The sequence below is a fragment of the Taudactylus pleione genome, unplaced genomic scaffold (genome assembly GCF_031769625.1).
Source record: "Taudactylus pleione unplaced genomic scaffold, aTauple2 ptg000609l, whole genome shotgun sequence".
NCBI lineage: Eukaryota > Metazoa > Chordata > Amphibia > Anura > Myobatrachidae > Taudactylus > Taudactylus pleione.
In genome coordinates, this window is record NW_028285011.1 from 8,699,972 (window position 1) to 8,717,645 (window position 17,674).

The following is a 17,674-nucleotide window of genomic DNA, read 5'->3' on the forward strand; positions in this document are numbered from 1 at the left end:
TTCTGCACGCTGTTAGGTTAGGGGAATGCCTGTTCTCCCGCCCCTCGCGCCTTAAACAGGGTGTTTAGTTGCGAGAACGGGCATTCTCTGATTAAACTTCCCGGCGCTATGCTGTTTCTGCCACGCTAAGGGCAGAAAACCGCATCACGCCTGTAGTTTTGTCGGATTTCGGCTCGCACAACCAGGAGGGATGCGAGAAGAAGTCCTTAGTCGGGGTTAACGGCGCACTTATTTGAATAGCTCCTGGAGTTCCTTCCCGGTGCTATTCAATTTGTGTTGAATTGAGTGGAGCCCTTGGAGTGTAGCACTTTATATATACAGAAATGAGGAATAATATTTAATTCCCAAATGTTATCTGCCGCTGCACATGCATGGTCATTAGACTGCGCAGGAGACCTGATAAGAGTGAAGAGACCGCTGATTAGGTCAATACACTACGAGCACATTGCAGAGACGGCCACATTGCAGAGACGGGCACCTTTAGGAGCCCCTGCATCTGCTATTAAACACATTCGGTTGGTTTTATGACACGTGATTTAAGGCACTAATATCGCCCTAAATTGCATTGAGTTTGTGATTATTGATAAATATTCCCCCAGCATGAAGGTGTTTATTGAGGAGTAAACATAAAGCAGCACATCATAGCAGATGCCCCACAGCTTTCTCAACTGCGTTCTGGCCCTTTTCCTCAGGGGTCTGTGGAAAACTACCAGAGAGCAGTTGAAAAGTCTGTCTGGTACCTACTGTGATGTGCTGCTTTATGTTTACTCCTCAATAAACACCTCTTTATGGTAAATGTGAGTGCTGGTCTTTACTTTGTCTGGGTGGATGGGGTAAGTGTGTGTATATGTTCTTAGGCCTTGCTTACAAAAGTTTACATTCTAGTGTACATTCATATGCACTTACGAATCCCCATAGAATATAATTTACCCCCTCTCCGTAAGGAACACATGTCACCCATCATCCGCATTGTTTGATCTCCTCTTCTACTGTCAAAATTGCATCACTGTGTTAGCTGCTTTACCGTTGAATGCTTCTCTTCCGGTTTTCCCTATTTGTGACTGTAATTTGGAAAACTATCTCAGCTTGAATAACTTTTGTTGTGTTTTCCACGTAGGCTTACCAGTCAAATTTTGGAATGAGATCCCCTCAGAGCCCCTCTAGTGACTACCCTCGAGATGGAAGAAAAGTGAGTTGCCAACTAATAACCTGTTTATAACTTGAGTTAAAGTACTTCTATTTTTCTGCTGATTATAAAGAGAAGATTTTTTTTTTTTTTGTTAAATTTAATTATTGTGAAGATACAATTTAATAGTTGTATACCTAAATTAATCTTTAAGATATAGTATAATTCTTTGCAGTATGGGAGAGCTGTATAGCGACATTTACTGCAGCTGTTAAATCCCAAATTCACAGCTCTTATTCAAATACCACATGGTTGTATATGCTTCGCATGGTGGATAATGATCCTCCCATTGCTGTGTAATATTATATTACAAAGATCCCTCTTTATGCAGACGTGGGGGATTGCTTTGGATCGGGGAGGGGTCGGGGCGAGCTAGCAAATTTCTTTTATAATACGAACACCTCAACAATATACTGTACTGATGTTTTGTATTCAAAGATATTTTGTTCTATTTTCAACCATTAAGAAGTTTATTTATTGATGGTTATTGTGTGTTTTACCTATATGATTCTTCATGTAACACTCATTGCTTTAATAAAAATATAAAAAAATATATATATTTTCTAGAGCTATATATAGTTACAATTATTCATAAAATATTTATTTCCTGAGCAGAATGAAAATGTCCGAAACTTACCTCTTTCTGGTCATGTGGGGTTTGACAGTTTACCGGACCAACTAGTCAATAAGTCAGTTCATCAAGGATTTTGCTTCAATATCCTGTGCATTGGTAAGTTGTAGTAATTCATAACACTTGCAAAGTTATATTCTGTCTCCCTGTGCTGTGTATACATTGTACAGGTTGAGTCTTCCATATCCAAAATGCTTGGGACCACTTCTATTTTGGATATCAGAATATGCCGTATTTTGGAATATTTGTATACTATATTGAAATGTCAGGAATAGGGCCCAAATCTAAACACAGAAAGCATTTATGTATTATATACACTTTATACACACAGCCTGAAGGTAATTTTATACAATGCTTTCAATAATTTTGTTGCTCAAACAAAGTTTGTGTACATACATGAAACTCATTTGTTTCATATATACCTTATACACACAGCCTATAAGTCGTTTTATACTTTATTTTTAATAATTTTGTGCCTTAAACAAAGTGTGTGTGCATTGAACCATCAAAGATCAAAGATTTCATTATCTCAGTCATGCTAAAAATATTCTGTATTTCAGAATATTCCGTATATCGGAATATTTGGATATGGGAGACTCAACCTGTACTTCAATCGGGAGTGCTGCCTTTCTTTGGCTCGGTTACAATTTTTCTGGCACTCTGTTTATCTCTTTCTTTTTGTGAAGTGCCACTTCCTGTGGCCATGGGCATCTTTTACGGAGGAACCACCTCCCCTCTTCAAAGCCTCAAACACCTGGTTTCCAAATGCAAAAGTGTTTGGCTAAGCGGTTCCTCAGCAAGATTGCTAATCATGGACAGTGCAATATGTGCAGATTTTCCAGCTTATTCTCATAATAAGTTCTGTGTGTTGTAGTTTTATTTCTGTGAGATGTGCATGCTAAATATTTACAGATGAGGACTAAGCAATTGTAAGTTTTAAGCAGCACTTGGTAATTCAGTAAGCGATTGATAAGGATAAATAAGGTCTAGGAACATTAAAAGACATCTAAGAACTGCAATATCAACTGACTAATGTTACACTATAATCTACTCTTTGAGGGGATCTACAATATAGTAATGCACTTTGTGTTACAAATGTCTCTAATATTACCAAACCTCACTAATTAGTCCAAGTGCATACAAAAGTTGCAGTGTGCAAACCATTATTTTTAGTTGTGTGTAGATTAATAAATGTCCTATGTATCTTCTTTGTTATAACCATTTTTTTTATGCAGCCAATTCTTTAGCTGTTTTCTTTGTTGCCTATAAATAGATTTTCTGTCTCAGTACTCCCATCTGATTACACAGTGGGGCTGTGGATTATGTAGTTCTACCACAGTCCTAGCTTAGAGCATTACTGTACGCCCTGTATGAACAACACAAGGGAGACAGAATGTGGGTGTAAACATTATCTGCATGTAGTGCTTCGGCCTCTTGGTTGATTTTATATTCTGATGTCACTCGCACCAACAAGTTGCTGAAGGTTAGGTTGGCCGTCTGCCAGTCAGCTTTGGCTGACATCCTGTAACACATAATTTGACTACCCAACACTTTTCCTGCCCCTTTACACATGCTGCACTTCATCTCTTTTTAGTTCTGCACACTCTGTGGGCCATGGCTCTGTGTGAGATTGTTTGAGATTCTCTGCAAGATGCTCAGCGATGATATTCATGTTAATAGGACATTTGTGTTATGCAGCAGGGGATAAATAGCTGTTTTAAAAGGGAGTTAGCATTCTATTTTATGACAAGCAAGCATGTTTTCATGCTGTTAGAGCCCTGTGTGCAGACAGGCATCAAGACACACTACATGGTATGTAGACACCTGAACGTCACATATGTGCTAGATGGACATCTCATTTCAAAGCCATTGGCAATCATATGAAATTTTGTCCCCACGTTGCTGATGACTTAGCCACCACCCTTCTGGGAAGGCTTTCCACTAGATTTTGAAACATGGCTGCGTGGATTCACTTCCATTACTCTGCAAGATGTTGTTGGCATTCCAGTTCAATGGAGGTGTGATGAGGACTCTGTGGTGTCCAGTGAAGTTCCTCCACTCACAAATCAGCAAACCATGCTTTGGGAGCACACAGTTCTTTAGAATATCATTATATGCTGTAGAATTAAGATGTCCCATTGCTAGACCTAGTGGCCCAGGCCATATTATAAACATAATCCCTCCTCCACCAACTTTACAGTTGGCATTACACATCTGGGCAGGAAGTGTTCTAGTGGCATCCACCAAATCCAGGTTAGTTTTGTTAAATTGCCAGACGAAGTGTAGAGAATGTTTCCACTTCTCCAGAGTCCCATGGCGGTGTGATTTTAACCACTCCAGCTAACATTGGGCATTGCTCATGGTCATATAAGTTTGGCCATAGGTATATCTGAAATGGCCAAATACAATACTTAGGAGTGCCCACATACTTTTGGCAATATAGTGTACCTCCTGAAACAATCTATCAGACTTCCCTACTATGTACACACTAACATTGCCAGCTATGGGAGCCTGACATTCATCCCCTGCTACAGTTTGCCAGCTAAGCCACGTGGTGAAATCTGCACCCCTTCCTTTGGTGTTTGTACTCTGGCCCTGATTCAGAGCCAGACACTCTGACAGAGCGCTCGCTCTGAATCAGGGCGTCTTTTTTTATTTTATTTAAGGAGCTGTCTCCTGGGCGCTCGCATTGCTGTGGGTTGCCACCCACAGCTAATGCGAGCGGCCAGGATGATGGTCGCGATGGTCAAGACCATCGCGACCATCGGGTTTGCGACGAGACCCTTGTGGTAGGGTCTCATGGCCGCAAGCCCCAGAGAGCTTTCGGCTCTAACAGAGCCGAAAGCTCTCCCACTGACATCACTTGTGATGTCAGTGGGGCCGCCCCCAGATGGTAGGCGTTATCATGGGAACGCCTCCATCTGGGCAGCCACCCCCTCGGCCCGCCCACCAACGGGGGCGTGCTGTCACTCAACATCGACAGCACGCCCCCTTTGGTGCGAGACCCGGAGCGACGGATTGCCCATCGTTATCCGGGTCTCGCGCATGCGCACAACGGAGCCGGCTCCATCGTGTGCATGCGCTCTGGGCCACCATCGACCTGGTTGCAAGCGCTCAGTGCTTGCGACTGGGTCTGAATCAGGCCCTCTGTGTGTAACTGCTTAAAATGTGGAGTTATAGGAAACATGAAAAGGTGCCCATTGTCATAGTTACTACAATGCCAAATTCAAAATGAATTAGCCAAGCTCCACAATTTGATTACAGTTGCATGGTGGGTCAGGCACCCTACCACTTACCACCTTGCTTGGGATATGAGGTAAGAGATCCACACAATAGGACTAATATTATTTTTGTGTATTTGTGTTGTTGCACTACTTTTATGACCACTGTAACAAAGAGATTGCATGCTGTAAGGGAGGCAATCGGGAAGCCGACTGCCTAAATACCGGCAGCCGGCTTCCCGATTGTCTTATGCCGGCATGGGTGAAATGCCAGGCGTCTAGATATAGACGCCCGCATTTCCCCGACGCCGGGAGACCGGCGCCCGGCATCACGATCGTAGTGATGCCGGTCGCCGCGGGGGGGAGGGTTAGGTTTAGGGCTCCCGGGGGGGACTTAGGGTTAGGCACCCCCCCCCCGGGAGGGTTAGGGTTAGGCTAGGGGGAGGGAGGGTTAGGGTTAGGCATCCCCGGGGGGGACTTAGGGTTAGGCACCCCCCGGGGGACTTAGATTTAGACAGCGGGGAAGGGGGTGGTTAGGGTTAGGCACTTAGAGGGGGGATTAGGGTTAGGCACTTGGGGGGGGGGGGGGAGTTAGGGTTAGGCACCCCTAAGGAGGGTTAGGTTAGTGGATACTTACCTATCCACGATCAAGGATTTCCAGCACTGCCGGGCGTCCGCTGCGTCGCACTCTGCTTCTGTCGGGCTGCCGCTGACGGGAATCATGCGGCCAACGGTATTTCATACCAATTCCTGCTGTAATCTCATACAAATATAGATTAGCACACCTCAGAGACTCTCCTTCTATATGAGTACTGTGTGTTTCTGCAACAGAAAACTGCTTTTATATCCTTTTATTTTTATATTTTTCTTTTGTTGCAGGAGAGACTGGAATCGGAAAATCAACATTGATTAATACACTTTTTAATACTAATTTTGAAGAACATGAATCCACTCACTTTGAGCCCTCGGTGAAGTTGAAATCACAGACTTATGACCTCAATGAAGGCAATGTACACTTGAAACTGACTATTGTGAATACAGTAGGTTTTGGAGACCAGATAAACAAAGAGGACAGGTTTGTTTCACGTTACCAGGGTTTTGTCATCTGTTTTTGCTCTTATTCTGTCTTCATCTGTTTCACATATCAAGGGCACATGGAGTATGCAGACAGAAATGCCAAGGACTACTCTCCACACAAGAAGCACATCACAAGCAGAATGTATATGAGTCTGATGCAATGCCATCTGCGCTATTTCATTAGGTGGATTTTGTGTTGTAATAGACAGTACTGATATTTTGGTAATGAGCGGTCAGTTTTAGAGGCACGTGATTAGCTTCAAGTGTGGGGATTAGCAATGTGTGACTTTTTAAACTATATGCTACTTAAAACCAGTAAGAGTTCACTAAAGTGTCCCAGTAAATGTTTCATATGATTTCAGCTACATGCCCATCGTGGACTACATTGACACACAGTTTGAAGCCTATTTACAAGAAGAGTTAAAGATAAAACGTTTATTGTTCAAATACCATGACACCCGCATTCACGCATGCCTTTACTTCATCGCTCCCACTGGACATGCCCTCAAATCCCTTGATCTGATAACTATGAAAAAGTTGGATAGCAAGGTAATATTTCCTGTTTACTGTATCTCTGTGAGTTCATAAGAGACGTTGATAGTGATATCTCTTTCACTTTTCCATCTGTGGGTAACTCAATGGCACTGGGGTCATGAGTTCAATTCCTGACCAGGGCCCCATCTGTGTGGAGTTTGTATGTCCTGGGTGTGTGTATGCTCAGCTGTGTTAGGGAATTTAAACTGTAAGTTCCAGTGGGACAGGGACTGATGTGAATGACAAGTAAATTGTAAAACACATATGCAAACACTATATAAATCTTAATTAACAAAGTAAATGCATAATTCTCTCTACAGCATAGTGTAAACGGTAGTACTATAGAAAAAAAAGTGATTATTATTATTTTTGGAACTGTAATATTTTAGATAGGGGGTTTCCACTTTTGGAAATCTGGATTTAATTTTGAAAAAACCCTCACAACCCAGACTAATATCCTAAACATTGGAACATTGGGTATCTACATACTGTACAAATTGCCTATGGCATGTCCTGAGCTTGTCACATCAGTCCTTTTGGGAGTGGACTAATGTATTCTCTGTAAAGCACTGCAGAATATAATTCACTTAATATATAATAATTTCATTCTAATGGTTTAGAGGTCTCTAACTACAGCATAAAGGTCTAGCTCAGTGGTTCCTAAACATTCTTGAATCACGGCGCCCTAGAGTATCAGCATATTTTTCACAGCACCCCAAGAGTTTCTTATTAAGAAATTCTGTGAATTTATTATTTATTTATTTTATCCTTGGGCCAGTTATGTGATGGCGGACAGGGCTGCAATTCTGTTTGTCCACATATTTTATTATTGGCAGCCACCAGCACAGGTTTTGTCTATCACATGGACCATAATTAATTTGATTTGGTGCTGGACCACCAACCTGTGGCACCCCTGCAAGTGATCCGCGGTACCCCAGGGTTTAGGAACCACTGATCTTGCTTGAAAACATTTTATTCTCCATGCACTTATTTGAAACAACTTGTTATTTATTTAGTTATGTCATGTTAAATAGTACTGCTATGCACGGGGTGTGGTATAAAAGGTCAACATCAGAAGGTTGACTGGTTCTGAATGCCGCAAGTAAAAAGGTTGACATGGTCGTTGGGTCATCCATCATTCTGTAGACATGTATTTAGGTCGACAGGGTTAGATGGTCAACACAGTCAAAAGGTTGACACTCAATTTTTGTCACTAAAAGGTCGACACTGTTTCATCATTTTGAGGGTTAGGCTTAGGTTTAGGCATTTTAGGGGCATGTTCAATTGTCAGAAAGGTTGTAACCGCAAAAAAACCTTGCGGACCTCGTGCCCATTTCTGGATTATTATTATTACCAGTTATTTATATAGCACACACATATTCCGCAGTGCTTTACAGAGAGAATATTCAGCCATTCACATCAGTCCCTGTCCCAGTGGAGCTTACACTCTATATTCCCTACCACATACTCACACACACACACATTAGGATTAATTTTCTGTTTAGAGACAATAAACCTACCAGTATATTTTTGGAGTGTGGGAGGAAATTGGAGTACCCGGAGGAAACCCACGCAAGCACAGGGAGACTATACAAACTCTACACAGTTAGGGCCACGGATATGCGCATATCCGAAACCCGCGGTATCCAATTTTAAAAAATGCAGGGATTTCTGCATGGATGATCCTGCGGAGCAAAAAAACCCAAAGGAAGCTTACTGGTCAAGTGGTCTCCGTGGCTCCCGGTCATTTCCCCATCTCTGAACTGGGCAGGGGGCTGCTGGGGCATGTAGTTCTCCATGCTGTTGCCACCTCATAGACATGGGAGGGGGGGTCAGACAGATACTCACACCTACTTACACACACTCACACATACTAACCACACACACTGCTGCAGAAGACTGGTCCCAGACAGCTGGGGCAAAGACGACAGCTTAATTAGTCATTGGGGGGGGGGGGGGTTTGCAGGGGTCCCAGAGCAATTCCCAACCATTTTTCTTAAACATATGGATTTTAGGAAAAATTGGTCGTGCTCTGGGGCTGCAAGGAAAAAAACCTCCCGCCGCTCAATAACTGAAAAACCCAGCACCTAACTGAATAGCAGAAATCTTGTTCCCGGTATTTTTGCTGTTCTCACACCTAATTGAATCTGCTCCTTAGTCCTAATGTGGACATTTCACATATCGACACTATCAACCACTTAACCCTTTCAACTTAAATACATTTCTACAGAATGATGGTCGACCATGTTGACCTTTTTACTGTCGACATTCATAACTTGTCGATCTTCTGATGTTGAACCTAAGCATAACACTAAGAAACCTGAAAATAGTGTCTACATTTTAGTGTTGACATGTTAAATGTCAACTTTTTGACTGTCGCCCATATAACCATGTCGACATAAATACATGTTTACAGAATGATGATTGACCTAAGAACCAGGTTGACTTTTTTTACTGTCGACATTCAGAGCGTGTTGAGCTTCAGACTGGTATTCTATGGCGCTCCCAATGTAAATCTCACAGTGAAACAATACAGAGTAACTGTCATTGTCAGTAAAAACAGTTTTAAAAGTTAATAGAAATTTGACAAACCTAGCAATATCCTGGTTCGGTAGTGAGCTGAAAACATGTTGTGTTAGCGTAGCTATATTTATGCCGCATTGGATAATTAGGTGTTTTAGTGCTGCATTCTTGACACTGAATCTCTCTTCCAGGTGTTGCTTGTAAATTACTTTTTTTATCTTACTTGCGGAATTTGTTTCTTCCTAGGTGAACATAATTCCTGTCATTGCTAAAGCAGATGTGATCTCAAAGTCTGAATTGCATAAGTTCAAAACAAAACTCATAAGTGAACTAGTCAGTAATGGCGTGCAAATCTACCAGTTCCCAACAGATGACGAGAGCATCAGTAAGCTTAATGCCTCAATGAATGTAAGACTTCTATAAAATGCTTGCATCATTATGCTTTCTGCTATTATTGTTGTTGTTGTTAAGAATAATAATAATATTATTATTATTATGTCACATGCCTATAAGTTACAGGTTGCTGAACAATGGCTGTCCAGTTGGTGTAGAATTCTAAGTCCCAGCATATGGCAGGGCAGGTTTGGTCCTACAGTTTCAGGAGTTGTGAAACAACAGAGCTTGTATGAGATGAGAGAATCCTTTATTAGAATGAAAGTTTTTGTTGTCTTTTTCACAACATTGATAAGCAAATCTTGAACTATGGTTCTGTGATATAGAGATTCTATCTCAGAGCAAAACACCAGAAATGTATTTATTTTTCTTTTTAGAAATGCTAATTCTGTATTATGAAAACTTGACATTTTTAGTCATGTTTGACAAGGGGCCTTTCATTAACACCTGGTATTACTTCAGGCACAGCTCCCTTTCGCAGTGGTCGGAAGTATGGAGGAAGTCAAGATTGGTAACAAGATGGTGAAGGCTCGGCAGTATCCGTGGGGCATCGTACAAGGTAAAACCTTTCTCTCTTTTGATTGGAGAAGGTAGAACTCTGTGTGTTTTCCTTGAAATAACTATATTTATTCATGGATCAATTTAGTAAATAATTGTTGCAGGTTAAATATTTGTTTGAGGCGCTTGTTCTAAATTGGAATCATAAGCCAAGGGGCTAAGTCCTCACTATGGCTTCAATCACACCGAACAGCCCCTCTCTGTGCGACCCTGCCTCACCGAGCATCTTTCCCACTCAGCATTTGCATATTAATTGCATAAATAAAACAACTGGAAGTGAAAAATCTGCTACTAACTACTAGATTACATTGATCAATTGGATGTGTGATAGTTGTACATCTGTGTGCGAATGAGTCTGAATCTGTATACGAAGTGCTACAATGCAGCTGCCACGGCTTTTCGTATTATTATGGCTTTAATTTATGCATGCAGGTAACTTTTTTTCCTGGCATAAATCTACTATCTACAGTCTATCTACAGACTTGTAATACATTCCTACTTCAAATTTCTTGTATAGGAGATGTTACACTTTATTGGGTAATCCAGTGGTTCCCAAACTTTTTCGAATCAAGGCGCCCTAGAGTATCTGCATTTTTTCCACTGCACCCCTGGGCCAAAAGTTTCTAAATTGCTTATCTGTCACTCTTAGATTCAGTTATGTGGTGGATGACAGGACTGTGCTTCTTTTTGTCCACATATTATATGGTTGGCAGCCATCAGCACTGGTTTTACCTATCACACTGACTAAAAATCATTTTATTTGGTACTTGACCACTAACCCGAGGCACCCCTGCAAGTGCCCTGTGGCACCCCAAGGTGCCACGGCGCCCAGTTTGGGAATCACTGGGGTAATCTGTGAATTTCACTTGTCCCAACTTCAGTACTCAAGATGTGAATGCCTAGGGTCCAGGGAATTTATAACTTGATCTTCTTTGTTAAAATAGGAGATGGAGCACTGCAAACAAGTTCTATTTCTAAGCGATTTGGCACTTCTGCAGCACCTAGAGTGTGCCTCTGTCAGATAAACAATATATTTACTGATGTGTCCTCATATACCTAGCCTCAATACGCCATGCAGCGCGAGTGAGCCACCAGGTCCTGTGCGACTTGGCTTGCGCCAAGCTTCTTTTGCACATCTTTTTGTCTGTCACAATCAGATGTGATAAACTGCTTCACGAGACGGCACTGATTAATTTTATATGCAACACTTTTATACCTGTGTGTGACTGAGTCTGTATACGAAGCACAACAGAACTTGATGTGGAAAAATGCAGCGGCCGATGCGTAATAGCCCGTAATAACCAGGTTCAGACTCAGTCACACACAGATATACAAGCGTCACATATCAAATTATTCCGTGAGGTCTCCTGAAGCGGTTTCTTTGCATCTGTTTGCGACTAAGATGTATTTTCGGGCGCCAAAGATGCTCGGGCCAAGCCAAGTCGCACACAAGACCTGGCACCCCGAGAAGGGTTGTTTGGCACGACTGTAGCAATAGTGTATGAGGACACATCTTTAATTATCAAGAGAGACATAAATAGGATATTGTAGTGTGCGTAATTTTTAATCAGTAGAAGGCAAGGTTATCCCACATTTGTGCACTAAATTGCTGGGGACTATAAGCACAGATGCTGGAACATGCGATTCTGGGAAATTTCAGTGTATATTTTTTATTTTTATTTTTTTTAATAAAATTTATGTGGATGATCATTGTGTCCTCCTTTATTTTGACTAGTGGAAAATGAGAACCACTGCGACTTTGTAAAGTTACGTGAAATGCTGATAGGCACTAATATGGAGGATCTAAGGGAACAGACACACACCAGGCATTATGAACTTTATCGGCGCTGCAAGTTGGAGGAAATGGGATTTCAGGACATGGGTCCTGGAGATAAGCCTGTAAGGTAGGTGATGGTTGCTTCTTGACTCTTTTACGCTGCACCATCAATGCAGTTTTGATCATTTAAAAAAAAATAATACAATTATTTGTTTATTGTTAGAAATATTCATTTTTGCAAAACTGTTTTATAAATGTAACCTTTTTACTAAATTTTTATTTTGGTCCTATATTTGTATTGTAATTACTAATATGTAGGCTTGGCATATCCTCCCTTTTAATTCGGACCACATGTGAATTACACAGGTTCTATGGCTGATTAAAATCAGGTGAAATAGAGACTTGAAGCCAGCCATATGTGTAATTCATGTGTGTCCCGAATTAAAGAGATGATATGGCAGCCTACTAATAGGGGAATTAAAGGCTGGGTTCAACTTTTGCAGTTAAGCAAATTTGCACACTGGTCCCCTCCTTTCTAAAAATACCCCTGGGTTTTAAACTGTAACATAGCTATCATTTAATGGAAAATACTTAGATTCCCTTACAGAATGCATTGAGCTCTCAGTGTTTCCCAATGTAGCCATATTTAGTGGCCTCACCCAGCACCTGTTGCTTGCACAGCTGTTAGGTGCAGTGCTCAGCTGAATCTGGAATGTTAATGTGGAACTGAAGCAAACTGCTGATGGCTGACTAAAGAGTTTCACAAATGCAAATAATGAATTTTCAGCTTTATCAGCTTCAGCTCTCTGGGACTAATGAAAACCCATGCTGTAACCCCATCCAGACTGGAAACTGCTATATCATCTAATTGGGTGGCACTGTGTGCCATTTTCTTGTTTCATTTTATTTTTTGATACATTGGGCCTGATTCTGAGTTGGACGTGGCCGCCCTTGCTGCTTTTACCACAGTTGTGTCTACGACTTTATGCTAATGCCACTACAGAGCCCCCTCCCTGGTGTGCATCCGCGCGTCCATTTTGTGGAGGGACTGAGACACCCACGTGCAGCGTCTATAGATGCTGCATTACTGTCTGGCGTATAAAAGACGCAATGGTCGTTCCAATGTCCCTTCATCCCAGAACACGTAATATAGAGCATACACACTATGCAATCTTCCGCCTAATGTATACCCAGCTTATTCTGTTATATCAAATAATTGTCTTTCTCAAACTTCTAAAAGGGTGTCTGTAATCCATCACACATGCAAGTTGCTGGTCAGGAAAGTCTCAGACTGTGGCTTTATTTATGAATGGGCGGCTTCTGTAAGCCGACGCTACCCAGCGGGTTTTGGGTGAATATGTAAAAGGGCACGAGCAGTCAGTGTAAAGTTCAGCGCGCTTTACACTGACTGTGTGTTTTTACATTTTTACTTCCAACCCGCCGGGAAGCTGCCACTTCGTAAATAAAGCCCTGTGTGTGAGATGTACTAGTACTGCCAGACCAGGACAACATAGCTCTGGCTGCAGTAATACTATTTGATCTTGATTTGGTGTATTTGATGTGTTACTGTACTTTAGTGCCTGCTAAATAGCCTCGTTCATTTAATATTGCTCTGACCTTATTCTGCCACATTTCATAGTTTATCACCATATTGTAATTAATGATATGTGATATTGCACAGTCATTGTTCACTATTTCACCTTCTTCCAATAAATCATTTTGCTTTCTCTACTATTAAAAATATTAATTAAACAGTTTGATGAAATGCAGACCCAAAGCTTGGCTACTAAGAGAAGCTATGGAGCAAACTGTAAGCAATCAAATCATACTTGCAGGTATGCAGGCAGCTGATGTAATGGTACTCTGGGCACTTATATTGGAAATACATCTCTGCTTGATGATGTTAATCAGGAGGTTAATTAGCAGCTATGCGGAAATGAGCTACACAGTGACTATTTTTGGTGGTGGTAAAAGATTGAAGGGTTACTGTAGCTCGATCTTCTCTTAGCAGGAGTGACCCCTGAGAATAAGACATGTAGGGCCTGATTCAGAGTCGGACACTGTAGAGTGCGTCTCTGCGGCTTTTGCCGGTCTTGCATCTGCGACTTTAATGCTAATACTGCTAGGAACCCCTTCCCTGGTGTACGTCTGTGCATCTGACTGTGCAAGGACTGAGACGCCCACTGTCAGCGTCCGTATATGCTGAGATATTATTTGGTGCATCTTTAGACTCCATTGAAACTTGCACCAGGCCTATGGCAGGTGCAGTTTATCCATCTAAGTTAGTCCTCCTCTGTGAGCGGTTCAGCATCTTTGTACACAACCACTATCGGCGACACGCCTGCAACATATGATGCAACTCTATTTGCTCCTCTATTTGAATTTAGAGTGCGCTGTAGCCCCACCTATGGAGTAGACACTGCTAGGGATGACTATCAGCCATTGTTAGCTTGCCACTGATGGTCGATGGTTTTTTTCAATCAATAAGTGGCGGAGTTGGCAGACAGGAGGTATGGAGATTGGCCCCGCCTCCAATTTGGTGTGCATAGCTCCACCTGTGTTCCCCATTTCCAAGGAGCTGCCTGCAATGTTATGGTCATCAGTTCAGTCAGTGGTGTGGACCCTTTGATAGACATCAAACATATGGGAAATATCTGTGATTCTCTGGCTGCTGGAGGCACTTAAAATTAGTTAATGAACAGTGGCAAGCAAGCACAATAGTAAAAGCAACGGGCTTTCAAATCAAAAAGCTTAGGAAATACACAAGTAAAGGGATGCCAAAGAGGTAGCAAGGATTGTCAAATCACAGAAGATGGCTTTTAAGAAATATAAGCAGACTCAGAAATGAAGAAAAATAGATATACAGTATTGCTTCCAGTCACAGGGAGGTTGAGAAAAGAGTCAGATGTGCAAAAGCCCAACCTGAGGAACATAAGGCACAGTCAGTAGGAACTGGGGACAAATATTTCTGGGTATATACAGTAAAAATAATAAGAAAAGGAATAATAAGAATAACGACACGGTCTTGTTGAAGGAGACATGTACTTAGCAAATCATTTTAATACTTTGTTTTTGCACAGTATTCATAGCAGAAGGAATGACCACAGCTAAGTACCAAGAACACTGATTGGAAGAATAAGATGTTTTTTGAAAGAGATAACAAAGAGCTACAGTAAATGCAGTAGTGATTTCCATTGAGGGATGGGAGCACGGGTGTGGTATATTTTGTCGAAATGAGAATGTCTACAGGGTCATAATGTCGACATTTGAATGTTGACAAAACACCCCTGGTGGTCTAGTGGTGACTTACCTGCTAAAGCGGCTCCAGCGATGTCTTCCGGGTTCAGCGGTCAGCAGATGAGGATTTCCAACGGATCCAGTGGTGCTTCTAGTGAGAATTAGTAACTCTCCAACTAGTGTAGGGGTGGGCAATAAGTGGCCCCCCAGCTGTTATAGGACTACTAATCCCAGCATGCCCTGCAACAGTTTTGCTATTTGGCAAGGCTTTTGCAAGGCATGCTGGGATTTGTAGTTCAACAACACCTGAAGAGCCGCTTATTGCCCACCCCTGACCTAGTGCCTAACCCTAACCTCCTCTCTCATAGCCTAACCCCCTACTAGTGGCTAACCCTGTTCTCCTGCTGCCTAAGCCTAACATTCTCCCAAGTGCCTAACTTCCCTTCTGCAGCCTAACCCTAACTCTTCACTGCTGGTCACTGCAGAAAGTCGGCGTTTCACATGTCAACATTCTGCACACGCCGATGTGTTCAATATTGACATTTTAACAATGTTGACATCATAACTGTCGACATTGTGATGTCATATAATTGCATTCTGGGGTACCTCCAGGTGAGTTGGCTCTCAACTAAGATATATTGATGAATGTACTACTATCATGTGGCATAACAGTATGCAGTTATATGACCCAAAGTGTGTGCTATTATCATGTAGTGTTAGGGACACTGGTACAGAGACGCTCTGACGTGGCCCAGTGCTTAAACATATCTTTGCAAATATATGCAACAATGATCTCATTAATATCTTACTGCAGTATGCTGGGGGACATTTATTTATTTTTTTCTAGTCTAGGTTAACCCCCCCCCCCCCCCCCCTCCCTTTCATGAACCTCTGAAAGACTTTTAAATTGATCTGAGCAAGCACTATTTTATATTAAAGATGCAAATGGCAGACCAACTGGTTGCTGTTTTAAGTAGACTCTGGTGACTACATCTTAATGCCCAAAAAAAATGCTAGATCATACAGTTTTGTTTTAAAAGCTCAAAAAGCTTAATTTAGTATTATACTTATATATCGACTATTATTTCTGAAGACTTGCATGTAAGAAAGCAATAAGGAAGGCCAGGTTGCACAGGCAGAGGAAATAGTTGCAGAAAAACAGAAGTAATAAAGCTACTCAGGTCACATGTGCGGCATCATCTGGAACACTGCGTTCGGTTCTGGAGTCCATGTCTCCGAAGGACATAAATAAATTGGAGATTGTGCTGAGTAGAGCAACTACAATGGCGCATGGTCTAACTTACCAGGAAAGACTAATGGATCTAAACTTGTGTAGCCTGGAGTAAAAAAGAAAGATGAGGGTACAGGTTGAGTCTCCCATATCCAAATATTCCAAAATACAGAATTTTTTTGGCACGACTCAGATAATGAAGCCTTTGATTTTTGATGGTTCAATGTACACAAACTTTTTTCTAAGGCACAAATTTTTAACAATATTGTATAAAATTACATTTAGGCTGTGTGTATAAGGTGTATATGAAACATAAAAGAATTTCATGTATGTACACAATCTTTGCTTGAGCCACAAAATTATTGATAATCTTGTATAAAATGATCTGCAGGCTGTGTGTATAAGGTGTATATAACACATAAATGCATTCTGTGTGTATATTGGGGTCCCATTCCCAAGATATGTCATTATGATATGCAATTAATCCAAAATACGGAATACTCCGTTATCCAAAATACCCCTGGTCCCAAGCATTTTGGATATGGGAGACTCAACCTGTATAATGAAAAACTTCTGATATATCAAGTCACTTGATATATTTGAAGTTCCCATCATACCTTCATCTTATTTTTTTTTTTAACCCAAATAAAGTACAAGAGGCAGCATTCTATAGAGGGAGAGAAGTATTATGCTGGGTACACACGGTACTATCTGTACCACCAACGACTTGAAAAATATCTTCCAGTGAAGTCATCCTGCCACATCTGTGTGTGCAAAGGTTGACGATATCTTCTAGATTGACCTGCATGTACGAACGATCATAGATCTCTTTATCGTTCATGCGGGAACGTGCATCGTTGGTTGTTCACTGCATAAAAATGAATGATATATCGTTGATTGTTATCGTTCATAGATATCTTACCGTGTACGCACCTTAAGAACAAGATGACATCTACTAAAACTGCTGGGTATTAGGCTAAATTTGAGGAACATTTGTGGAAAAATGACTTATCTGAAAGGCTAGTGAACAAGTAGAATAGCGTACCAATAGTAGGAGAATGAAAGCATATATGGGAAAGACATAATGATGTTTTAAATCTGATCAAATAGGGTCTAGTGTTATCCGGGATAAAAGAAAACACAGACTTGATGAGATACAAGCTTCTTGTCTGCTTGGTTACACTCTGTTTCAAAATTTTGATGAACATATATAATTTCCCTTTTACCAGTGTTCTAGTTCTGAAGGTAAATATAATTATGTTAAATGGGAGGCAGAGCAAGAGGGGCAGATCGTTTATTTACATTT

The 17,674-nt window shown here is 41.4% G+C and overlaps 1 protein-coding gene across 2 annotated transcripts in view; it reads left to right on the forward strand.

Moving 5' to 3' along the window:
• Positions 1-17,674, forward strand: part of LOC148480623 (septin-10-like) — a 70,749-nt gene that overhangs the window by 36,820 nt on the left and 16,255 nt on the right. For both annotated transcript variants that reach the window (XM_088454155.1, XM_088454156.1), the window contains 7 exons: positions 1,118-1,189; positions 1,802-1,916; positions 5,918-6,113; positions 6,478-6,664; positions 9,419-9,580; positions 10,028-10,124; positions 11,859-12,027. In XM_088454155.1, coding sequence (XP_088310281.1) covers positions 1,118-1,189; positions 1,802-1,916; positions 5,918-6,113; positions 6,478-6,664; positions 9,419-9,580; positions 10,028-10,124; positions 11,859-12,027 — 998 coding nt within the window. The remainder of the gene's footprint in view (positions 1-1,117; positions 1,190-1,801; positions 1,917-5,917; positions 6,114-6,477; positions 6,665-9,418; positions 9,581-10,027; positions 10,125-11,858; positions 12,028-17,674) is intronic.